Here is a 26,863-nt window from a genome sequence, read left to right as displayed (position 1 = left end):
GTGCTCCGTCTAGCCTGAAAATCAGACATTATTCGAAGAGACTAGAACCACCAGCCGTACAAAGTCATTTTTGCACGATGCGCCGCATCTCAGCAGGTAACCTTTGAAATCTAGGAGTGAGAAGGGATTACAAACCACACAAGCCATCAAATTCACACAAACTAACCCTCAAGAAATACATCACCAAGAGAGCACAAGTCGATAATTCTGCTCATTGCCACTTGCAAATCCGCGATTGAGCTTTTATTTTGGAGAGATCTGCAAAGATTCTCAATTACAGAAACAATTAAGAGACAGAATCAGGAGATGAGCGGGGGGAGGGGGTCTCTTTGTCTCAGGTAAACCCAGTATAGCTATGTTTTGTGATCTTTTGCAAGACAAGGGGCTACAGACCCCGCCATCAATGCAGAGATGGGAGACCTGGTGAGAGCGCAATATGACAAGAGATTTCACCTCTGCTAACAACCAACGCGCACAAGCGACACCTGCAGGAGACTAATCAAGCATGACCCTGGTGCCGGAAGACAATGCTTCCATGCAGGATGAACCTGCCCCTGCCTCGATAGAAGGCAGGGCCCTCTACCCCACACCTCCTAGTTAATGACAACCCGCTGCTGCCTGCTGCTTGCACTCAAAGCACACAAGTCTGGACTGACATCAAAGGGGAGTGTAGAGTAAACTTAGGCATCCTTTTAACCAGACTCTCGCACCCCGCCCCCCTCCCCCTCCCCTCCCCCCACCCCAATTCCCAGACAAACACTTTCGAGGTAAAGAAGAAGCTTTAGAAATAAAGGAAAATCAAAGGTAGACGACTGGAAACATTTCACCTTTAGTAAGGTGCCCTATTAACACAACAAACTGATTGTTTTAAAGGTGAAAAAAGTAATAACATTGTGAACCCGGTGTGGTAAAATCCTGAGGACTGCAACGCTAGTCGCGAGACATAATAAGAGACTACCATCATTCGCTTCCCACAATCCCATCCTTAACTATCGTCTACCCAACAACTTCCCCTTCACTGTTTTCAGTATATATTGTATAATTAGCCAAAAACTTCTGGTGCATGGCAAAGTTTTGTATTGACCAATGGGATGGAGTCAGGAGGAGAGATCGCCTGTCCATTAGACATACTCACTACAGGAGAGTCTTAGGATGTGGATAATGCTTTCATCACTGAAAGGCTCTTTAGGCTGTGGGATGAAGGAAAAGACTTCTTCAAATGTGTACTTCCAAGAGTTGAATCAAAGTGGCCAACAATGGACTCCACAGACGTGTGACATTGCTGATATGCTGCTCTTCAACAACTCTGGGTTCTAGTTTCTGGGAACAGAGTGGAAATAACTCCAGGGCGAGAGAAAAGATACAACCTCCATGCGTCACTAAAAGATACGTCATCACCAGACTGACACTCAGAGAAAGTGCATAGACACACCTAGAAGAAAGGCATATTACCAAGATGGCTTCTGGAACAACTGAGAAGGTTTCATCGCTAGATGAATTTTGTTTCAATGTCCCTTAAGCAATGGCCCGTGTTTTGTTTTTACATCTCCTACAGTTTTTGTCCTATTATTCTTAGGCCCCTTGATAATCTGGCCCGGGGCCTGGTCCAACAATAAGTCACAAAAATGGAAGGGAAGACATGGCACCTAGCACAGCAAATGCCTTATTTAAATAATGATTCTTCCCGTTTGGAACTTCCAATTTGTAATCTATGGTAACAAAATCTAATGTAATAGAACTACATAGTTTTTGGATTGTAGTGCTCGGACACCCAGCTGGTCCAGTTTGTGCTATGTAAAGCCCCAAAAATAAATTAAATAAATAAAACTTCAGCTGCACATACTAGTAAAGAGAGAAGGCGCAGAAGATGCATGCTTGCGCTCACTGACCACAAGATGGCGCATGTAAGCAACAGTAGAAATACTGCTGGAGATGCAACAGGATTCATGCATGCACGGGGCCTCATCCTCGTGGAGGGGTGTTGCCAGACACCCCTGCCATAAAAAAAAAGTTTGTAAACTAAATGCACATAGTAACAGGAAAAATAGACACGAGTTAGTGTTTCCTAAAGACCTCTATTCTCTGTTGTCGTGACCCTAACACTGCCTTTCTTTTTCAGAACGCTCGTGAGATCACACTGGCACTTTTAAATGAACACCCAGTCCGTGCTACTTTTAAATAGATACACAGCCAATGACGTAGCGCGAAATGATGGGGCCTCCCTACTAATGTGACGAAGTTCCCCTGAGACTCGCATATTGCACAAATACTCATATGTCTTGGACTGAAAGAGCCCCCTCCCCCATAACGCGTGGATTAATTTCAGGGGGGCGCCTTTATGCCCTTGATCCAAGTCTCCGCGGCGGTCACGATGCACATTCAAGAGCAGTCTCGGTGCGCTTTATGAATTTCTAGTACGTCACGAACCGACCAGTGTTCTTTTTAGAGAGGGCTGTAGTCCCTTGAAGTTCGTACCGTCCAGCTAAATTTCTCTGCGGCCGTAGACCGTAATCCCTCACGTGGCCTAGCGCTCTTATTCGTGCTTGAAAATATCTTAAATATTCCAGTGCTTGCTAGAAAAAAAAACATATTTCACACTTTCTTCCCATCGTGCTCTCAGTGCCCTTCTCCATACCCAACCGATAAATACACAGCATTCTCCAGCTTCCAACGTTCGTCAGCGCAGACTGCCCTTTGAAAGTGTAGTTAGTTCTCTCAGAACTCTGTCCCCGTGCCTCTCACACATTATTTGCACAACCTGTTCTCGGTCACATCAGCATTTTTCTGCCGTCGTTCCTGAACTCGCGCTGCACAACCTAGTGTGGGGCTTTCGCAGAGCTTTATCTCAAACTGAGTTGCTGATGTGACTGCGGACTGTTTATTCCTTGGCTGCTGAACAATGGATTGTTAAAAACCCTTAAAGCACCTTGCATTTGTGATTGTTAATGATGTATTTTGGGGAAGCGTGTAAGATTTTTTCTTTTCACTGGACGACCCTTTAAAATGGCACTAATGGTGCAGCTGTGCGCCTCTACCTGCTATGTCGTGAACACAGTCAGAACCCCCCACACCCACGCTCTGACATACGCCATTAGGCTTCCTTTCGAGGTCTCACGGCCCAGTCTCTCCTGCTGTGTGGGCATGGGTGGACTTCTGCCCCTCACCCCTTGCTGTGGCACCATCCCTTGGAGCCTGCTCTGATCGATGCACCGCTCCTTCACTCAGGATTACCCCGCCTCGCTGCACACCAGACCAAGAAGCTGCTGCGCGCGCTGCCGAGGCCTGTCTCTGAAATCATTTTAAGTTAAGCACTCACAATCTTCCAAACACAAGCTACTGGTGAACTGCCACGATGCACTGATATAGTGACATGCCGGTGAACTGTGGCACCACTTACCCGACAACTTTTATCATCTGAAAAGTGAGTGTGATCTTCGAACTAAACTGTGTTAACATGATGTAACCACGACAAAAGGCCGCATACAGTGACTTGAGGCAACTTATATTGTTTGTATCCGAGATAAATGAATTACTACTCACAGCCACCAGGGTGATGCAAGAGCCTGAAAGACAAGATGAGGAAGCACTAAGACACATCTCCTAGTTTCAAAGCCGCAGGGGAAATGTACAAAACACGGCCGCGAGTGGTCCACGCGACTCAGCCAAGCATGTGATTTCAAGTATCACGCCCGTGTCTGGTCACGATCATTGCTCCTCCCACGGCCTATTGGTGTCTATTACGCGCTTGGTGCGCGTAATAGACACCAATAGGCCGTGGGAGGAGCAATGCACCCGCCTTTGGCCAATAGCGTGCAGTCTTTTATTAAAAGACGCACGCTAAGGCCAATGGGGTAGCTGAAAAACAAACGCACGAGCGTGTGCGATTCCTAGATCAGCATAGATTCTCTGTTTTTCACCTACAAAATGTCTCTCACTGCGCGAGCACTGCTCCGCAGTGCACCGCTAGGCGCGAGACCTAAAAAGGCAGGACTAGGTTTTTTGGTCCACTGCAAAGTGTGGTGGTTGATCAGTCTTCTGGCAGCTGATGCTAAGATCATGGGGAAAAAATGGACTACCTCCTTTTTTCCTGAGATAAAAAATCTGTAGAAGATGCCAACACCAGCTTTCATTGTTACTGGGGCGCCAAGATAATGATCACAGTAGATGTCACTAGTGCCAGAGCCCTAATCCTTTTTGTTCTATTAGCAGCGTCAGAAACTGTCGACCATGGCACACTGTTATTCAGGCTCCACAAAGGGGGAATGGTTTGTAAAGTACTAAACTGGTTCACCTCATTTCTGAAGGAATGAAAACCATGAATTATGCTAAGTATCTATACACCTGGAAGTCACCTAATGGTCTGTACAGTATGGCAAGGCGTACTTGTATCACCCTACCTTTTTAATATTTATGTTAAACCGCTAGCTTCTCTTATTTGAGCACAAAGTAAAAAAAAATTCACCTGTGTCAATGACACTTAATTATAGTTTCAACTTAATGGTGCTTATATTAACATTTTCAGCCTATGTGGGTGCCTAAGGAGGAGGAGGTAGTGGCTGGATTATTTACCAGTATTATTCATGACACCAATTCTCACTTCCTTGTCGTAATTTTTATGTTCCTACCCTTCTGCTCTAAGAGTTTCATCTGCGACCCTAAGTACCTACTTCCGTACTATTAATCAGCATATTTATAGCACAACACTGTCACAGCTAGGGGTATCTGAGCGCTGAGGGTGTGGCATCTCAGTCAAAAGCCAGGTCTTCAGCATCTTTCTGAAGTCTGCCAGGGAGGATGCCATTCGGAGGTGGAGGGGCGGGTCGTTCCAGGTCTCGGCAGTGATGTAGAAGGCACGGCCTCCGCTAGGATGGATGCAGGGGATGTGAGCTAGGGCGAGTGACGCGGAGTGCAAACGTCTTCCGGGCAGGTGGAAGTTCAGCCGATGGTCGATGTAGGATGGTTCTTGATCGTGTAGAGCTTTGTATGCGTGCGTGAGGACTAGCAGGATGAGACTATGGGGAGTCTTCCCTTGTAGCCCATAGAGGAGGCAGAGCATAGTTAGGGGGCATGGCTAAAACTTAAAGAATGTTTAGGTTACAGGTTGCTTTCAGAGAGGACACCTTTCTGGAGGAGCTTGATCCTCTTCAGCGAAGTAAGGACTGGGTCGGGGAAAGAAAAATCGTAGTAATGGATAATTAAACCAGCCATTTGTGCATGCATGTGGTTGTTCCATTCTTTATACAATGTCTTTTGTGTTCTCGCTGTCTGGCTTCGATCTTTTCTCACTCTGCTGTCGAAATTCTTCTTTGTGCACAGACTTTTTGGTGCCGACTTTTAAAATAGAAGAGTTGATGTGTTCATGCCCAACCCCCATGTATTTCTTCACAAGACCCTTTAATCAAATGGACGCACCTTCATTGCCACCGAAAAATGTTTTCCACATGTACCACATTATAGTTCTCATTGTGGTGTTTCCTAAACAGGAAGTGCTGCATAATGTAAATGTAAAGCGAATGTTAATTTGACCACTTAAAAAGTAAAAACTATTTTTTGGGCTCCACTATGTGTTATTTCTCTTTTCCAATAAATGTCTATGCTGTCCGTGTTTCTTGTATGTCACTGCTGTAACACCAATGTCATCACCTGCTTTTGCACGGATGTGCCTCGATCAGAGCCCTGAAGCTTGCAGCCACTTGTTGTAAGCATTACTGTCTGGAATCAGGTGTCCTTCACGGTGCACTTGTTTGAAGCCTGATATAACTTACATAGTTACTCTCTCTAAATCCCTCTCGGTCTTGTCACCCATCAGATGGGTATGTAAAAGAACCAGATGTAAACGGAAGGGCTAATTGCTCACAGTACCAACTTGGATACTTGTGTTCTCATGGGTACTCGTTCTGCTGGTGTGTTGACGTGTTAGCAGAACTGAAGCCATTAAGAACTAGCCACACACCCCTGCGGTGTAGTCACCATGACCCTTCACTTCCACTTTTCAGTCATATGAAACAATGGTTAGACTTCCACACCTATGCTCGTGACAAACTGAGGGGGCTGCTCTCAGCTAGGCAGATGGCACTGAATGTGTTCAGAATGGAGGCATGGTGAAAGGGTTAGATACAGTGGCCTCCTGACACCCCTTTAGAAACTGGAACCCCTGAGGGGAGAACTGATACTCTTCTAAATAGATTGGGATTGTTACGGTCTGTTAATCTTATATTCCATTTCATATTTATAAAAATATCCCTTTAAAGAGTTTCTCTTATAAGTTTGTAAATTGTCATTGTATGTCAGTTTATCGTTGTGTACAGTCACTAGTGCCGTTTTGCTTTGTATTATACTTATATGCTAGTCCCGTTTGTAAGCAATGGGGCCTTTCCATTGTAATTTAAAATAATAATATAAAGTTTGCTAATTAAAGGAACATTACATGGCATGTTACAGCTTTATATAATCTGAGTGCCTACCAAAGGCGGTTACATGTATATTGACATACTTGGACACATTTTTATAGAATCATAACTACAAAGCAAGCATTTGCAATGCAATAGGTCTCGCATTGCTGAAAGTTTGAGCTATCGGAATTTTATTATTATTTGCAACACCAATAGCTCAAACTTGTAGTAATGTGAGACCTATTGCATTGCAAATGCTTGTTTAGTCTTGAGTATTGAGGAAGAAGCATTTTTGAATGTCGGAAGGGTCTATGTTTAAGAGCAGCAAGGCCGCATCATTATGGCCCTTTTCCTCCCTCAATTATAGTAACAAAGAGCGTACTACTGGCTACAGGTCTGTATATATGGCTTGTACCATCAGTTTGATCATGTACAGCAATTAATAAACAAACATTGGTAACATGAGCACATGGACCTAAATCCATCCAGCGAGACAAATGTCATTAAATACGCCTTATGAGTAAGGACTCCTTAGTTTCCTGTGTAAAGTGATTGCAGCATGAATCTGTGAGGCTGTAAGTATTGATATTCCAAGTTATTAAGGTTGCACTATGGTAAAAATATGGAATTTGACGCTTGCACTGTAGAAAGAAGCCTGAGCACACTTGTTCTACATACCACGTTTTATTGGGTATATATATGTGCACTGACATTGTATGAGCTTTATGCTCATCGATTTATGTCTTGGGCTGTCTACCAGCATCTATAACCAGTCACATCACTACAGTTCAGATTAACATGATCATTACAAGTTCCTTTTTAGCACTCACACAGCCCATCTTTCAAGCACTTAGTGACACTGCCCCCAGAAACAATTAAAGAGGCAGGATGGTGTCTCTTTCAGGATCCTTTAGTGGACACAGTAATAGTCTATGAATGAAGCAGGCTCGCTAGAGTGGAGCTGTGAGCAAGGACAAGGTGTGTGTGCCTTCAACAGACCAAGGACAGAAAAGCACTGAGTCAGGAGTGTGAGGGGTCCACTGCACCCCAATTAAGCATATGTTGTACTACTCTACCAGCCACTGGCGTAAAACGAAATGACGGGGACTCCCTGCCTCTCATATGTCATGTATATTCCCAGGCCTTGTGTTGAAAGGGCCTTCTGAATGGTGTTGGCACCACAAGGGCCTGCATCACACCCCTGCTACCATCGAACCTTGCCTGCATTACTGCTCAGGTGCCTCTTGTTACGTCACTGCGAAGCAATCGAGTTTAAACACAGCACGTGGGAAACAGAGGAAGTGCTTCTTGGCTAAAGAAGGAATATGTATATTTTTTTTATCTAGCTATTTCTTGTGAAGTACATTTTGAATGCTGCTATGAATGACTGGAATGTACACATCGACATATAATATTCCAACAGCTGAGACCTCAAGATATCAAGGATCATGTTTGGAATTTCATATGTAAAATGGCTTGTGGTAAAAACGGCTTTAAAAAGAATTTATTGCATTGCTGTTACATGCATCCTATCTCACATATACACTTGTATTCAAATGTCGACCGTTGCAATTTCTGATATTTAAGAGGGTATTTCGGATGGTGTTTAAAGCTTTGGTTATATGTGTTTGGGATGCGGGGATCAAATGGGGGAGGGGGTCTGCACGCAGTTCCTTGGAAGCAGGAAAGAGGCTAAATGAGCTCCCAGAAAGCGAACGGTGGGCAGGTGTGGCGATGGGGTGTTTTGTATAAAGCATGACACACATAACGTGGTCAGTGGACCCTTGCATATAGAAACTGATCATTCTGGAAAGAAAGACCCCACAAGGTGATAACACTGGAGCATTCAGGTTCTGCTGTATTTATAAGGTCTGCAAGGGACGTTATAAAATGTGAGTGGAAAGAAGTGGTAACACTGCAGCCGCTTTACTGCATGCTTTAGCATACAGTGTCTGCATTATCATACATTATAATCTTGTGAGAATATACACAGCGTCGCTAGAGAGACAATTGTGACTTCTCACTTATCCTGAACTTCCTAATTGGCAAAATGTTACTGCATGTGACGTGGGCAGTGTCTGTTGGTTTTAATAATGCAGGTGTTCACCACCTGCTTTTCGGTCGTGTTTAAGTGGTACTTTAGTCAGTTTTAGGGTTCGTTGGACAGATTTAAACTAGGCAAACTAACACATGGGGTGTTACTGCACATGGGATAGTAGTGGTAGAATTGTGGCATACGCAATGCGATAATTTCTAGTGGTAACTCACGAATCTTGATTTACCATCGTACTGTTAACAAGGCAAGCATTTCTGTCTGTGATTGGCACGCTTTGATAACTCTCCACACTTCCCATACATGCACCCAGAGAGCCAACTGCGCCTTTAGCTCGGATTTCAAATGGGGACCAGATTAAGAATTACGAGCATGCAACAAAACACAATTATTGCATGCCCAAAACTGAAGCCAGTAAGTTGGCAACCAAAACTAAAATAGGTGCCGACCATAAGTGTTAATAAGGAACTAAAGCAACGCATTGCCTGACTTTAACTTGTCTGCCATTGTGCTACCGACCTGTGTGCATATACTTAGTGATAGACAGCCTCTTTTAGATGGTAAAACTAGCAAGCACAGTGAGAGCCTAGGGTGGCGCTATGTGAGGCTGCAAGACGCAGAACCAACATCCTGCATAGGTAAGTCAAGACACAGAAACAAACTTCAAAGAGGAAGGCAAATTAGAATGTGTCCTTGTGAAGCGCAACTGGTGCTGATGTATAGCGCTCTGATACCTGATACCTTCGGGTGAAGTTCGTGCTATTAAAAAAAAATAATACTGAAACCAGCCTCTAGGAATGACATTTTCCGTGTTTTCAAACCGACCTCAATCACAATACCTTTAAGCAGGGCTGGGGGTACCTGAGCTGAAGTTCGGGCCAAAGCGCTAGTTAGAGGAGATAGTCCTGCCACTGTGAACAGGCGGCCGAGGCATGAAGTCAGTCAGGCCTAGACAGGAAGGAGAAGACGTACACAATCAGCTTCCTGAGCATCGACGCTGTGCCCACCTCCCCTCACTGAGGAGCCATGGGCACCCAGTGACTGCCGCACTCCCCCATCCCTGCTAAAAAGGAATTAATTGTGACTGAGGTCGGTCTACTTAGCAAACACACAACAAGCGGCACTGAAAGCGATCGTTTCGCAATCGCTATTGTAAAAAAAAAAAATGTTTCTAAAAGAGCCGCATGCTTTTTGCCAGTAAAACCATTTCCTTGTTTAAAAGTGTGACACCCACTGTTATAGCAGCCTTTTACTCCATTAACAATTTTCATTCTGCGACGGGGCACAACATGCCGTTAAAAAAAAACAGTACAACTACCTGTCCCATAATGCTACGCTCCACTGTCAACAAGGAGAGAAAGAAAAGACAGAGTATGTGTCAGAGAGAGAAAAAGACACAAAGTGAGAGTGAGGACGTGTGTGTGCGTTAGAGAGAAAGATAGGTAAGAGAGAACGTAACAAAGATACACCGAGTCCCTGTGTGTGTGTATCAGAGAGAACAAGCCACGAAGGGGCTGCGTGGGAGGATGATCGAGCTGGAGGGGGGGGCAGTGTGCGTGGGTGGATCGGACTCTCCTCAGGAGGGCTGTGTAGGGGAATCGCGCAGTGCAGCGAGACAGCGTCGACTTCCAGGGGCAGATGAGGAACGGAGGGACCTGAAGGAAGATCAAGTGAACGTTGCCGATAGATAGGAAGCAGTGAGAGACAAGTGAGAAAGGGAGGAGCCACGGGGGGGAGGGGGGCTTAAAAAAAGCTAAGCAGGACAGGTAAGGGTGGGGGCTGGAGTAAATGAACCTGGGGCAATACAGAGAGCAAGGAAGAGGGATGCGAAGGGGACGCAGCACACACAAGGGATAGAGGCTGAGTGACTAAGGCGCAAAAGTGAAAGCAGGCTGGCAGGCGAGTGGTGTGCGATGTGCGATCAAGCAAGCAGAAAGGAAACTGATTAGAAGGGAGGGGGTAGTGTGAAAACAGCGGGGAGAGAAGGGAGGGTGTAAGAAAAAACAAAGGAGCCAAAGCTATAGAGAAGGGAGGGGGGGTGGGAGCAGCTGTGCACGTGCATGTGACCGTGCACTCAAGGTTTAGGCCAGCCAAACTATGGGTAGCACTTTGAAAATCCCACATATAAAATGTCTCTTCGAGCCTTTGGCTCGCGAGACCTAAAAACGTGTTCGTAGCATGTGTTGCTGTAGAACACATGCTCTGCATGCTACTACCATCTAGTGTTGGGCTCAGATATTTGCAAGCTGTTTTGCTCTGCAGTATTCTTTCGAGTCACTGGGTATATAGTGACTCCCCACTTAGCTGGCAATGCGCATGGGCATCGACTCCATGTTGGATTGTTTTTTCCACCATCGGATTTGCACATGCACAATCTATACTTCCAAGTTTTAAATGCGCTTTCATTTGGGCCAAGCCCGTTGAGTTCTCAACACCGATATTTGGAAAACAACTGTACTTTCCTTCTCCACCCGTTACTGTCTAGAGACCGATCTACATCGACTGCACCCATCACGGGGCCAGGAGCCTCGCCAGGACCTTGTGCCCTTTCCCTCGGTGTCCTTTTCATTGCAGAATGTACAGAGAGGAATAGAATGGATGCCCTTTCAAAACTGTCCCTCCTCAGTGCCAAACAAAGTTCCCCTGGAATGACCACCACCAGATGTGTAACCTTTGTCAGTCTCCTGACCACAGGATCACCTCTTGCAAGACCTGCCTGACCTTATGTTCTAAGAAGACTCTTTGATATCGACTGGAGAGCTGGGTGGTACACCACAAGATGCAGAGGCAGACTTCCGACAACATGCCCAACATCTTTGAAGAGCAGTCCTCCCCATGTGTTGAGGAAGGTGAAGAGGCCAACTCCTTGGGCCGTCTACCTCACCAAACATCACCTAGTCCAGAGGCCATATTTTCCAGCCTCCCAGTGACTCCACACCTTATAGATCTCGAATGAAAACCACGGCATGGAGCTTGAGTATGGCTAAAGTTGAATCGCACATCAGTCATTCTATGAGGCTTCGGGTCAAGGCAGAACGCTGCTCTTGAGGGTGTCGGGGTCAAACCCTTTGACAAAGGTTTAGCCCTCTGATGCCACACTGCCTCATGGCACTGACCAAAATCCTCTGAGCCGCCCCTTTCTACAGGCGCTACCCTGTCGAGCCCAAAAGCACTTCAGAGTCCTTAGATCCTTTTGAACATCCGCGGCAAAGCCAGCCTTTACTTCGAAGCCAACATCAACTCGGAAAAAACCATTGGCACCTTAAACACCTTAATTTTGTAAAACGTCCTTGGTGCCTCAGCCATCGGTGTCGTATAAATCATCAGATCTAAGACCTGCATCCATGCCATAGCCGTTGAAGACTCCCTCAGTGTAGAACCCCTACAAAAATGCCTTCAGGAGGAATTGTATGCAAGACAAAAAAAAATCTCTTTATCCATCCCCACATCATCAAGATCTCCAAGGGCTGTCTCCAACACCGGTAGAGACTTTGCTTTGCAATCAAAAGCCTACCTTTAAGAGGGAACTTGCCTTCCTTGGTGCCCAAACGTAAGAAGCACATGGACAGAGGCACTAGACCTGTTCCATTTAAGCCTCCTCCTTCACCACCACCTCACACTTCACCACTTCCATATTCACCAGAGAGCTCTCCTTAAATCCTGATATGGACAGGGCTGGGCTTTCCTCATTGCCCGGGTGACCCCAATGATGCACCTGTTGACCCCATACCCATTGATGGCAGTAACATCAGAAGTAGGGGCAAAGGAAGCTCTGAGAAGGTGGCCTCCACCACCAAGTTTTGACTCCCTCAACTTCCTCAGTGATCACACAGCACCTGTCAGCAGAGAATCCAGTATTTTCTCCCATGCTGACAGGAAATTGCATCTGAATAGTGGGTCTTACCAGTGTATCGCCATGGTTACTGCCCAGAAATGTTCACACTCCCTCCCAACATCTCACACCGCAAAGGTCCAAGCCCCTCTTCCAAAAGGGACTATAGAACCAGGCTCTACCCCTTCACCAGGGCAAATGGGTTTACTCTATCTACTTCCTCATCTCTAAGAAATACGGTTCCCTCAGGCCCATCCTAGACCTCAGGCCCCTCAACTGGTATATCCTGTCCAAACACTTCCACATGGTAACCTTACAAGATGTCATCCCTTTGCTGCAGCAAGGTGACTTCATAATGGCTTTAGACCTCAAGGGCCTATTTTCATATTCCCATAAATCCTGCCCACCGGCACTACCTGCGTTTTGTGGTAAGTGGCTGTTGTCATCAATTCTAAGTGTCACCATTTTACTTGAAGGCCCAAGGGCCTTCACCAAATACCTGGCATGGTTGGCGTACATTTTAGAAGCGGATGAATCCACTTCTCCTACCTGGACGATTGGCTGATGCTTGTCTCACACCCAAGCAACCTTCATCTTACTCCACAACCTCGGGTGCACCATCAGCACTACCAAGTCTCATTTCTTACACCTGCAGATGCATCCCTTCTTGGAGTCAACTCTACATTCAGTCACAGACAAGGCCTAGCCCAGCCAGCAGAGGATCTCTGCTTTTCTAAATCTTGCATCTCTTTTTCAGCTGCATCATTGCCTTACAGTCAGAATTGTTATGCGCCTCCTCAGCATGATGGCCTCATGCATTGCCATAGTGCCCAATGCTTGGCTACACATGCGCCTGTTGCACAGTGCCTCTTTGCACAGTGGTCACAAGCGCAGGGACTGTTAAAGAATCTCGTGTTGGTTAATGCCAAAGTACATCACTTTCTGCAGTGGTGGAATAGACACAACATGTTGCAGTGCAGGCCTTTTCTAGACCCTATCCTGCAGGTCACTATTACCACAGACTCCTATCTCACTGGCTGGGGTTCAGATCCAAATCTCACCACCATAGAGGAGAGTGTGGGCCCCCATCAAAAGGTCACATCATCAACTACCTCGAGTTGCTAGAAATTCATCTCACCCTCAAAACCTTCATTCCACTCATTCGGGGCAAAGTGGTACTAGTCAGGGCAAACATGACTGCCATGTACTACCTATTGTCTTTGTAGGATTTAATAGTGCGTTTCTTCAAGTGAATTGAAGGGACAAGAAAAACAACCAACCTAGGCTGTTTTTCTTGTCCCTTCAATTCACTTGAAGAAACGCACTATTAAATCCTACAAAGACAATTCTGGTGTTGACGTCCTTTGTGCATTTTGACCATACCCTATGGTCTCACTACACTGTGTTTATTCCGTAAACGTGTGCGCAGAACCGGTTTCTATTTTGTTAGTGGGTGTCTCCTACACTCCAACTCGCAGGGGTTCTTTTTTCTTGCCAGGGTTTGTTTACCCCTGATCTCGCAGCACCGTACCTACCTTTCAGAACTGGACCCTTGGTGTGTTATGTTTGAGCGCCATTCTTCCTTCTCCAACTAAACCCCTCACAGAACCAATTTCTTTATATCTAAAGCAGGTATCTCTAGATAGATAGGTAAATGCATTGAGACTTGCTATCATGAAGCCGAAAGAGCCCTCCCTGTTACACCCAGGGCCCACTTTACATGTAAGAAGGCCGCAACTATGGTCTTCCTCAGAACCAGTCACCTAGCTAACATATGTAAAACAAACAGCTGGTCAAACCTCACACACCAACACTACTGTGTGGACGTCCTCACTAGGCAACAGGCTAAGGTTGGCCAGACAGTCCTAAGGACCATATTTTAGATATCTGCATCATCCACACGCTAGCCACTGCTTGTAGGAGGGTACTGCTTTGCAGTCTATGCATAGCATGTGTATCTACCGCAATACATGCTACCAATGGAAAACGGTACCTAGTTTGTATCTGTTCATAGCATGTAGTGCTGCAGATTCACATGTGCCCACCCCTCTCCCTGGAAGTGTGTGTCACAAATCTCTTCATTTTACTACTTAAGCTCCTTTCGCAATCTAACATGGAGTTGGTGCCCCTGTACATTGCCAGCTAAGGGCAGAGTCACTATATACATCATGCCTGGAAAGACTTTGTTGAGGAAAAACAATTTGCAAACGTCCAAGCCCAACACTAGAAGGCCTGAGCATGTACTGCAGGCTAGGTATAGATGCTTACAAGGTAAGTAAGATTTTCCATTTACCATAGATGTAGCCAATTGACTTGTATTGCTGTAAGTTAAATATCTTAGTATGGATAGTTCACAATAGTAATGATAGCTCCCTGCTGAGCTGACAACTCGAGCACGATTAAACACACTACTGCACCCAACTGTTTGTAGGATAGTTTTAACTTTTCTTTATCACCTGTGTTATGTTAACCCTAGCTATTGTAATGGTTTTACTCAATTGGTATTAATTAAAAGCATTCTTAGTATTAATTGAAGGTAAGGCAATGCATGTATTAAAGTGTTTTCATTTGTTTGTTTATTTGTTTTAGAATTGTGAACCTATGACTCCGCTGTGTGAGAAGATCATCTCCGTTCTTCCTTCGTGGAGGAAACTGAATGGGCCCAACCAGTTGATGTCCTTCCAGCAGTTTGTGTACGATGTGCAGGAGCAGCTTAATCCACTAGCAAGCGACGAGGATATAAGGCACATTGCACAGCAGCTGCACAGCCTGGGCGATGTAAGTGTCTGGCCTTTATTGATCATGTTTGTTTTCAGTGTAGCTCGCCATTGCTTCACTCAGCAGTTTTAGTGGCATGTAGCTCTTAATCTTTGGAGGAAAACATACGCAGCTGGTTGTCTGCTCTAATCCAGATTCCTGGTTGAGTCCTTTCTGGGGGTTACAGACTCAAAATGCCTTGGGTTTGCGTGATAGGAAGCAAGTTGCTGAACAAAAGTGTCTCGAGAGAAGTTTTGGGGTGAGGTATCTTCCGCTCCTAGTGTTTTAAGTAGGCGTGAGTTCTTTATCCAGAAAGTACAGTTGTGGGCAAGATCTTACCTGTTGCAGCCATAAAACATACTGCAAAGTAATACAGAGAACCACTAAAAAAAAAAACACCCCCTACCAATAGGATGAAAACAACTGTTGATTTTGGTAGGTATTTGATGAAAATCTTTTTTATTGAATAATTATATTTATACCTGCGGCCTTGGCTGTAGGTCTGTAAACAGGATGCTCCATGAAACATTGTTACTGAAAATATTCCTCAAAGCCCATCCAGAGAGCGCACTCTGAAAAAATCCAAAAGGCTGACTTCTGTTGGTATGCTTTGAGTTGGTACAATAGTCCAAGACTTGATGATGAAAGGTTGTGAGAAGGTACCTGCAGGCCGTATTGCAAAAGTGTGTCCTTGGCCACAAGGGGTATGTGCACCCACTTTCTGCACCCTCGGGGTACTTTGATATTACAGAAGGAGCCTCAGATGCGTGTATGGCCCCTTCTGTAATACAGATTGCACCAACGCACATATAACTCTCACACGAGTCTAAGGCAACGTTCCTTCATTAGCATGGGAATGTGGTCCCTTGCCAATAAGGGACTGACTGACAGAGATGGTGCAGTCACTGTGTTCTCCTACTGCCCTCAGAGGGCGATCCCTCCAAAATGAGGAAAGGTGGTTCTGTTGGCCCATCCAGTCATCCCGCTGAAGGCGGGTGCAGTCACTCACTACACCTGCCAGCATGGGGGGTTTGCTGCCCTTCGCCTTCCAAAAGCAGCCCAGGTGCCACTTGCAATGTGAAAGATGACCTTTCATTAATGTGCTTCTCCCACGGCAGGCACGAGTTCGGGCACCACTTTATCTGAACACTCACCTGCTCTGTGCCTAGTGCACCGAATTAAGTGTGCCACGGCAGTGCATCCTACATATAATAGTCTCTGGTATTTGAAGCCCAACAAATAACCTAATGAAGGCCTGCAGCTGAAGAGGAAATACTTGCCTTGCTGGCCAAAGATGCCAGTGGCTCTGTGGTCTGCCATTGGGGTCAAGAAGCCCCTACACTTGTGAGCAGGCCCCTCCACTTCACTCTGTAAATATCTGGAGGCCTTCTTGGCCTATATACGGCATGGGCCCTGGCATGGCATCACTGTATTAGGCCACATTCTGGTGTGCCCACTGGCATGTCCTGAGGACATGCAGCTACTAAGAGATGCAGGCAGGGAGGTGGAGGAATCTGTTTCTAGCTACCCCGGCACATATGGTCTGTGCACAAGCTGCAGGGTCTTGGTTTCCCTCTCACAACATGGCAAGAGGACTGAGAAAAGATTCCCAAATACATTTATGGGCCTTGCTTTCGTTGAGGTTATTTTCACAAAACCTCTTTTTCCCACGGTCTTACTCAAAGCAAGGTGCAGTTTTCCTATTCACTTAAGTCTGAAAATCCGGATTATGTTATTTTAGACACAAGAACAGTTTGCACGTGTGACTTTACTTATACAACAATGTTAGCTGCTACAAAGTAATTTAATCAGCGACCATCAACATTTTATTATCAAGAGGAACCCCTTATTTTCCTGTAGATATGTAACGTACTTAATGTATTATGTGGTGTGGGCACTTGCAACTATCCCAGTGCTATATGAAGCAACAATCGTTGACATACAAAAAATGAGAAAAATTAAAGACATTGGATCAGTTCAAAAGAAGTTAACGCTGGCAACCCCCGGATGTCAACGAAAACCTAGCAAGTATCGGTTTCATTGCTTCTGAAATTGACGGCTAGCAGGCACAGCTCTGAATTTGCTGATTGCCTATTCCATATGGAATACACAAATACTAAATAGGCTTGGGCCATAATCTTAAATTTCCAAAGTTGATCAGTTTCCAACAAAGCACCCCATTGCTTCTGTGCTCAACAGAGGTTTTTAGATTTGTTAGCATGGTAACTAGTGCAGAACTTAGAATTTTCGGAGCACCACAATTTATTGGATCCATGCCAGGAAAAGAAGAAATATTGGTCACGTCGTCCGAGTCCAGCAACCAAACTAGCTTCTGCCTGAATCACATTTTTTAAACAAGTGAAGCTGGATTTAGGGAGGAATCTAAGACCAAGGTTCCAGTTTCTGTTCTAGAGGTTCCCAAAGTAGAACTTAAACAAGAGAACAAAGGTGAAAGCCTAATAAAGCATGTGCTAATTAAGTGTTTTGAAGCCTGCTAAAGGTTTTGTGTTATGTTCTGAATTCCGGCCAAATCCTATGGGTTTGGAAGAAATGGCCACATTTGGAGTAGTTCTGTTCAATAATAATTTATTCAGTGGTTAGGTAGTAGCAAGATCTCAATATTGCAGCTGAATTTCAGAAGATGGCTGACCATTTCTCCTAAGGCATTCCTTCAGATAGGTTATGTCACAATTGACATGCAAAGTTAGATGTGGGTGTCTGCTGACGGATGTCCAAAGGTTGGTGATCAGATTTCCCTGTAACTCAATGAGCACACTAGAAAACACAGATAAACCAAACCTGGGAAATTAGGAGCATTAGTGTCACCTATCAGTGAAACCCAACAATACAAAGCCCCTCATGTCCTCAGCTTTTTTGCTGTATTGTTCACAATTACTGGGTAGAAGTTGGCTAAGGTAATTGTACAGCATTATCTACAATTCAAGTGTATACAGATGATGCACAGATCCATGACCGGCTATGATGTGCTCACTGGCAGCCGCAGGTGAGAAGAAAACTAAAATGATGCAATTGATTTATTCTTTTGTTTTTCAAGTTTTTAACTCTGTTGCCATTTCCTAACCTCAATTTGACAGACCCAGCCAACACGTTTCATCTCTTAGAGGGACTTCATCAGGGCACTTGTATCTTTTTCATTTCAAAGTTCAATTTTCTCTATTTTCTTTGATTTTTCTCAGTTTCTCTCACTTTTAAATTAACGTGCAGCATGTGTTCCCGTAGCCCCCTTGAATCATTGCTTCGTGATGTTAGGAAATTGGATGTTTAATAAAAATAACTTTATATGAACACCAACGTTTTGGCGATTGAGAAAGAAAAGAAGGACTTTGCATGCAAGAACTGAGATCAGAAAGAATGATTACAGCTGCAAGCAATTATATGTGAATGTTCAAATATGAGCAAAGATATACTGTTGCCCGCCTACTAATGAAAAAAGATTGTAGTTAGTAATATATGCATCTTGGTAAAAATCAAATAAGTACGTTTATAAATAAATTATGGTACTGAATTTCTCCAACCCTTGCAATTGGACGATATTTGTAAAGGCATAAAAGAGCCAGTCTATACAAATTCCATCCAGGGGTTTGGAGATATTGTTAAGTTCTTTGTTGACTGGAATAGAGATCAAACACCCCCAAGAGATGCTCACTCCAGGCATATGACTCCAGGACTTTGAACACCTGGAGGATGGTAGTTTCAATGCGTCGACATCCTGTGAAGAGGAATGGAGTGTAAAAAGACTTGAATGATTGTTATAGCGAGGAGCACTCAAACTCAACAAATTTAAATACAATTTATTATTATAGTTCTTTCACTCGGATTACCCTTATCGGAGACACTATTCATTATAGTTACAGTGCCTTTATGATGAAAGCAAATCCAAAAAGGGAGTGATAATTGAACTTATCGTTGTTTAAATTATTAATGGGCAGTGTATCTCATTTAAATGTTTTTAACATGCAAATTTATCAAAAAGATCACAGTTGGACACTTAAGCTAGAAAGGGGAACACATTGCTAATAGAGTATTACTTTGATTAAAGCTAGGGTTGTGTTGTTACACAAATACTAGGTCAAAGTATGAAATAAAATGCATCATATAAACACTAGAAGGAAGTCTTTGCTTGATGTCACATGTAACAATTGTTATGCATCCATGGCCGACTGAGGCACGTTTGTCATTATAGCAAGCCTCATCCTCCCTAGTTGTTACTAGGCCACACCACTTCATTATGTTGCCATTTTTAGAGCTCTATCCATGCCAGAAGCACAATTTATATTGAGGCAGAATATTCTTTTCCATCTGTTTTGCCACTTACCGCGAGAGATACTATAGCCTTCGAGCCCGCCGTAGCGGGCTCTACCTGCCATTAAAGGCCTGCTCCAGCATTCTGTGAGGGCCTTTAACAAGGGAGTGGGCCTTTCATGGCCGGTAAAGCCCGCTATGGAGGGCTCTAAGGCTATGAGAACATTCCGCCCCTAGAGGGCTGAATGTTCTAATTTGTAAAACAATGGCCTCACGGACCCAAGGGGGTTGAAATCCCCTCGGGCTCTGTGAAGCCTTTGTTACACATTGAAATGTTGATGCTCCTGGTTTCTACCGGTCATTAGATGCCCGGAGCACTCCATTGTTTCCAATAAAATGCTCAACATTCCAATCTTCTAATAAAAGGTCAATTATTAAATCAATCTGCATCCCAAAATAGTTTTTCAAAATTGATGAGGCATCTTAGCGTTTAAACACTTTGAGAGAACTCTGTGAGGCAGAGACTTTAAACATACAGGAACAGCAGAAGTTCAGAAGACTAAACCAGTTTTTCAAGAAGGATGTGCGGCATCAGAATCTGCGGTAGTGACAATAAACAAAAGGCTACTTGTTCAAATGGTTGAAATATTGTAACTGGTGCATTTCAAATAATGGCTAAAAAATCGTGTTGATGTATTTTCTAAAGGATTTTTGAGACCTTCTGTAGCCAGAACTAAATGTGCTCTGCTTTCTGAGCCCACCTTTTACTGCATATTTTATCCAGTTCACCCACCCCACTGAACTAAGTGTCCCAATGTATTTTAAACGTCCGACGTATGCCCTTAAACTCCCATTAGACCACAAAAGTTCCAATAGAACAAATGCAATTTCATACATTAAATAAATGAACCTCTAATAATGCGTGTGGCAACAGCGTTTGCATGTACCTCTCGATCAGCTAGGACACATTACAGCAGATCAACCACCAAATCCCTTTTCAATGACCATAAAGAGGTGAGGTGAGTCTGAATTATGTGTACAGTTGATCCAAACTTAAGTGTCTTTTTCAGATTTCCTTAATGCTCATGCATGGTGAATCTCTCCTCCTTGCCACATACAATGTTATGCCTCATGTTTCTTTGCTATATTATAGTCATTTATCATATGCTGTTTTCCCTTCGTGTGTTGCTGATGTAAAGCACGCTGTCACTCAGATCGGGTCTAGATTAGCGATATATAAACAACGTAAATAAGATCTACCCATCCCTGGCCCACTTTTTTGTAATTTAGACATAGACAAGTTAATCAACTTGGCCTCAGTTGCTTCATTTGCAGAGCCAAATGTGGGTAGCTCTGAAAATCCATAAGAATATGAGAAAAGTTGTGATTGACAGTAATCTATTTGTCTCCTGCATTCTTGAAATTGCTTCCGATTTACATGTTTCTTTTTTTTATTAGATAAATATCATGCAGAGCGAAACTGTCCAAGATGTGGTGCTTCTGGATCCTCGCTGGCTTTGCTCGAATGTCCTGGGAAAGCTGCTGTCCGTGGAAAACCCCAAAGCCTTGCATCATTATCGAGGTCGATACACGTTGGAGGATATCCAGCGCCTTGTCTCAGACAGCGATGTGGAAGAACTGGTGCAGATTTTGGATGCGATGGACATCTGTGCAAGAGATCTCAGTAGTGGGATGATGGTGGACATTCCTGCTTTAATTAAGACGGACAACCTTCACAGGTCGTGGACAGATGAGGAGGAAGAGGTTATGATTTATGGTGGTGTCAGAATTGTTCCTGTGGAACACCTCACCCCTTTCCCATGTGGAATTTTTCACAAGGTCCAAGTAAACCTGTGCCGGTGGATTCATCAGCAGAATGCTGACGCAGATGCAGATATAAGATTATGGGTAAATGGATCCAAAATTGCAAACCGAGGGGCTGAAGTTTTAGTCTTGCTCGTCAACCATGGTCAGGGTATTGAGATACAAGTCCGTGGGTTGGAAACTGAGAAGATCAAGTGCTGCTTGCTTTTAGATTCTGTGTGTAGTATTGTTGATAACTTATTGTCTGCAACTTTACCGGGACTTCTGACCGTGAAACATTATCTTAGCCCTCAGCAACTGAGAGAACACCATGAGCCAGTAATGATCTACCAGCCAAGGGACTTCTTCCGAGCTCAGGCTCAAAAGGAAACCTCATTGACAAACACAATGGGAGGCTACAAGGAGAGCTTCAGCAGTATCCTGTGCTTTGGTTGCCTTGATGTCTACTCCCAAGGGACCTTGGGGATGGACATTCATGTTTCAGATCTGAATTTGCTTACACGTAGGAAGCTGAGCCGGCTTCTGGATCCACCAGATCCCATGGGCAAAGATTGGTGTCTTCTGGCCATGAACTTGGGCCTCCCGGAGCTCGTCACAAAATATAACACAAATGGTGGTCCTCAAAAAGACTTCCTTCTAAGTCCCGTCAGTGCTCTTCTACAAGAGTGGAGTAACTCCACGGAGAGCACAGTGTCTCTGCTAATGTCGAAGTTGAGGGAACTGGGTCGCAGAGATGCAGCGGACTTTTTGCTTAAGGCATCCTCTGTCTTCAAGATAAACTTGGATGCTAATGGACATGAAGCATACGCTTCAAGCTGCAACAGTGGGACTTCTTACAATTCCATTAGTTCTGTGGTGTCACGGTGAAGACAACCGATAGTCTGCAAGCGAATGCATAAAAGGAAGACCGTGCAGAAAGAAAGTAGCACAAGAGTCTAAGGCCTGGACATAAGTTCTATATACATTAATTTATAAGCTTCCAAAATATTGGGCTGTTCCATGCCCTGCACTCGTTCCCTCTTCCATTATGAAAATATCCTTTCTGTCTTGGACAGTGGCATTTCTTTGTTTTACTTATCAAAAGACAGATGTTCCTTCTGTATTTTGCAACTCATTTTCTTCTATACTCAATGTGCTGCTTAAAATCGCCACTTCGATTCGCTAATTGTCTTTCTTTTTAACAGATGTATCATAGCTCTTTTTTAAAAGCTCTGCTTTTTCATTAAGAGTATTTCCAATGCAAATGGTATTGTTTCCACTTTGCACCATTTCACTCTGGTGAACTTTTGTAGGATTTTAAAGGGGCGGGAGATTTTGAGGGAGACGCAGTTGGCAATTTCAGCCGAAACTTTGAAGGAACTCAATGATGTATTTATTTCCAAATGAAAAACAAGCAAAGAGTCGTGCCTTTGAGGGGTGTCTATTAATGTTGTACATTTGTGCTCACCGGTGTCATGATGCCCTGCCTTTGCGCTAATCTCAATGTGCATTTCATTGCAAACGTAATTCAAGCTTTTAAGAAGCGGAAATGTATGTTCCGTGTGACCCTCAACATTTTAGAAGTGTTAAATGTGCTTCACGAACTTGCAGCACTCTTACCGGTGTTGTGTTCCGCAGCATGAGCTAGGACCAGAGCTCGCTCATAGTAAAGTATTCATCTCTTGCAAGACCCTAATGGTTTGTGGGACAAAGTACAGGAAGCATTCCTTTCAAGAAGACATTGCTGCGATATTGTTACATATGCTCTGCCTTGTATAGTTGTACTCGCACATTCTCCGTTCCGCCTCAGCCATATGTACTGTGAAAGATTATTTTAACTCTTTGTATCATTATCCCCCTCATCTCAGGTAAGGGTTTTTAAACTGCAAAGCCGAATATGCACAACTTGGGGAAAATGGAAGGCATGCAGGAAGTCCAAACATAAACAGTTTCACAACACCCGACTCTGCCCAAATGTACCCAGAGTACAGAAGAGGAGGGAAGCCCGCTTCCATTTTCCCCAAATGTGATTTTAATTTAAACTCATAGGAAGGAATATGTCACATCTTTTCTTCAGGAAAGCATGTTGTTTGAATGAGGTACAGTATATATGTAAATACATTAATGCTGTATTTTTTCTTAATCTCCAAGATGTAGTCAATTTTTAAATAAGGCCTTTTTTATACATATAAATAAACAGTTGCCTGTTGCCTCGTTTCTTTATTTCTAGTAGGAACCATGGCTGGTTGAAGTTCTGAAAGCGTGATTATGGAGCTTTTTGTATTGGTGAGGTGAGCGTACAGGGGGAAGTGGATAAAAAAAGTTTAATTTAAGTTTCTTTTCATTTTCTATTAAAACTTTAGCAAGGTAAACCATTATTATTTTTTTCTTACACACACCAAACGTGAAGTAATAGATACTTAGGGAGCTTAATACATGGATCACCAGTAAGTACATTTTAAGTGTTTATTGCAATTGCGCCTTATTTCACTTGCACACTTGGTTTAAGGAATGTGTCGCACATTTTTTATACTTTTTAAACTCCAGGAGCATGAGGTGTATGTGGCCGATATCTTCTACATTCCAAATGGGCATCTCTCAGCTTATAAAACACGTTTAAGTCTGAATCGTGTAAGAAAATTAAACTTGGGTAGCATTTTTAGTAGTTTCCTTCATGTGAGAGTCTCATAGAAAGCTCTGTCAGGAGCTCTAACTTCCCCTGAGGATCCTAAGATTGCCTACAGCGATCTGAACATTGAGTAAGGGTGGGCGTAATTGGCAGAGTATTACTACGTGGAATTCCACGAAGTTGAACAAAAACTCTGTGCGACTCCCAATTGATACAACAGAAACCTCATATACTTTTGGTAAAATAACAAGTATCTCTGTCTTTACATGCTAAAATGCATATAGTCATTTCACAAAAATTAAAATTTAGCAAGCAGTGAGAGAGGTGATGATTTTGGGATCCTCCCTAACCTAGGGAGAGAACCAAGCAGATGCCTTGAAAACAAAGAGCACATCTTGCTGAAGGATTCGGTGGTGGTCCCATCCTCTTGGGGCCACCCCAAGCACAGTTATGGGCAAAAATACAATCCCAACCAAAGGCCCTGCAAAGCTATATGGGACGAGATTAGCAGTGGGCAGTGAATATTATAGTATCCAATATCAAAATAATTCTACAAAGAGATGCAGTTCAACTAGTCGTTACTAGGTGTCCCTCCCGAGTCAAATGCAAAAGCATTGAAATTATTACATCAAGCTGCAGTTCCACTAGTCGTTACTAGGTGTCCCTCATGAGTCAAATGCAAAAGCATTGAAACCCTTTCATGAAGCTGCAGTTCCTCTAGTCGTTACTAGGTGTTCCTCATGAGTCAAATGCAAAAGCATTTGACTTGAGGGAGACCTAACGACGACTAGTTGAACTGCAGCTTGATGTAATAATTTCAATGCTTTTGCATTTGACTCGTGAGGGACACCTAGTAATGACTAGTTGTACTGCAGCTCTTTGTAAAATTATTTTGATATTGGATACTATAATATTTACTGCCCACTGCTAATCTCGTCCCATAATGCTTTGCAGGGCCTTTGGTTGGGATTGTATTTTTGCCCATAACTGTGCTTGGGGTAGTCCTAAGAGGATGTAACCACCACTGAATTGTTCAGCATGATATGCTCTTTGTGTTCAAGGCATCTGCTTGGTCCTCCCCCTACGTTAGGGGGGACCCCAAAATCATCACCTCTCTCATGGCCTGCAATTTTTCATTTTCAACGTTCCCTTTTGTGAATTGGTTATATGCTTTTAAGCATGTAAAGTTGCTTTTATCAAACCATCTGTGGGTGCAGTTTAGTAGCTGACTCCATTATGTGGAGTAATGCATGCTGGAGTGGAGTTCATTGCCCAGGTTTAATTAAGAGCGTGTAGAGTGCTGCGACTTAGTCAGTTTTACTGAAAGATGCATTCGCAAAAGGGTATTATATAGCTGCTAGAAACCTTAAGGAAGAATAGCTAGAACGCTAACCCACACTCATGTTTCAAAGAGTCGTGGAGTTAGCCAGTCTGCAAATGGGCTGTCCGCATTGGTAGAAGTGATGGTTCTCTGGCTGCATTTAATGTGGGCAAAGTTGTGAGGTATTTTTGCATTCTTGACAAAGGTCTGTGTAAAGCTTCAAAGAGTTTGCCAAGGTTTATGCTTCGCCACATCTGCGCAACAGTCATGACTTTGCCATCAGTTTAAATTGCATGAATCGGTATGGTCCGTGAATAAAATGGTTCTGCATAATATACACTTCATAGACAACATTGATCATCTCGCGCTATGCCACTGTGTATCTAAAAGACTCATAAAATGGGTACATTTGCACCCCAAAAAATCTGCATAAGTTTATCAGCTTACTTTAGTTTGCAGTGAAAAGTATCAATCATTGGTGAAAATCTCGTTGCTTTGAGGAGAAAAAAGTTGCAAAGAGAATCCTAACAGACCGGGGTAGTTAATGTTTCTGTGGAACTATGTGCAGAGACAGCTGATCATCAATAGAAATGTAATAGTGTTTTTTTTCTTTCTGTTTTTTTAAGTATTACCTACTTGTTCCTTGTCAATGGTTCCACACCACTGACCCCGCAAGAGCCTTCAGGATCTTGACGTGCCAAGTCTACTTGAAGTAGAGTCTGAAACACCTCCTTTTTCCAAAGAATGAGACGCCGTGTACATTCCTGGACAAACCACACCCATCCTTTGTTTACACATGGTCTACCCTTGATGAGTGTAGTTTAACCATCATTTCCATGCAGATGTTAACTCTAGTTTGAATGTTTGCATCTTATTGACCCTGCTCTTTACCCAGGACTTAGACTCTTCTCAACGAGGAAAGAATTTGAGTTCTGTGAAGATCAAGGTTTATCTCAACAGAGTTTGCATTTATTGGGGTGAAGACTGAGGCTAGTTTTTAGTTCGCTCCAGTTGAACCATTTGGTATTCCTCGTCGTGGATTTGGAAATACCACATACATGCATTGCACACCGCCAGTCATTGACGTGGGCCCTCTGTGGACAGGGATATGCTTCCGGATGCTCCATAGCCGTCTCTGTGATCAAATCAGTTCTCTGAATGCCACTCATGCACATCCCCTGGGTTCCTGAGTGTATCGGAGTTTGTAGGGCATTGGTTTGGAAGACTAAAAAACACACACCATGGCTGAACTCTTTTAATTGAGTTCAGGTAACTTCAAGTTCTGTGCAACAGCATGAGGGCGGAGCGAATAAAAAGGGAGATGCAACAACAGTTTGCATCCTAAAAATTGTGCCTGAAGCCTGATTGCCCAGACCCAGCTACCTCATGCTCTGGAAAGGTTCTCACAGACCTACCAACTCCGCTCACAAGTGCACAGCGCTGCTATGTCCGGTGAAGGCAGGCCCAAGCACAGGTGCAACAAGACAAGCATTGACAGTGCCATTCATTTTGTCGTTTGGGGCAGTTATATCAAAGGCAACAACATTCCCTTTCACACCAGATACAGTATCTACTGCAGCAGTGTAGGCTACCCTTCTCTCTCTCTCCCTCTCTCTCGCTCTCACACACACACTCTATGCCAACCCAGTGCCATTGTACTGTCTCCCCAGAAAGCTGCCATTGGATCAACATGGCGCAGTGTAACACAGAAAGAGAATGGCTTTAGCAATGTTGTGTTGTATCTCACTAGAAGGCTCGGCTTGTATTTGCCAAATAGCGCTGTACTGTGTCATCATTGCTGAGGTGTGTTACC

The 26,863-nt window shown here is 43.9% G+C and overlaps 1 protein-coding gene across 1 annotated transcript in view; it reads left to right on the top strand.

The window, feature by feature from the left end:
* Positions 1-23,309, top strand: part of DAPK1 (death associated protein kinase 1) — a 568,454-nt gene extending 545,145 nt beyond the window's left edge. Inside the window, exons 25-26 of the mRNA XM_085632914.1 lie at positions 14,867-15,055; positions 20,756-23,309. Coding sequence (XP_085489040.1) covers positions 14,867-15,055; positions 20,756-21,988 — 1,422 coding nt within the window. The 3' untranslated portion in view covers positions 21,989-23,309. The remainder of the gene's footprint in view (positions 1-14,866; positions 15,056-20,755) is intronic.
* The last annotated feature ends 3,554 nt before the right edge of the window (positions 23,310-26,863 follow it).

The sequence above is a fragment of the Triturus cristatus genome, chromosome 2_1, assembly GCF_964204655.1.
Source record: "Triturus cristatus chromosome 2_1, aTriCri1.1, whole genome shotgun sequence".
NCBI lineage: Eukaryota > Metazoa > Chordata > Amphibia > Caudata > Salamandridae > Triturus > Triturus cristatus.
The sequence above is the reverse complement of the archived record's forward strand: the minus strand, read 5'-3'. Positions and strand labels throughout refer to the sequence as shown.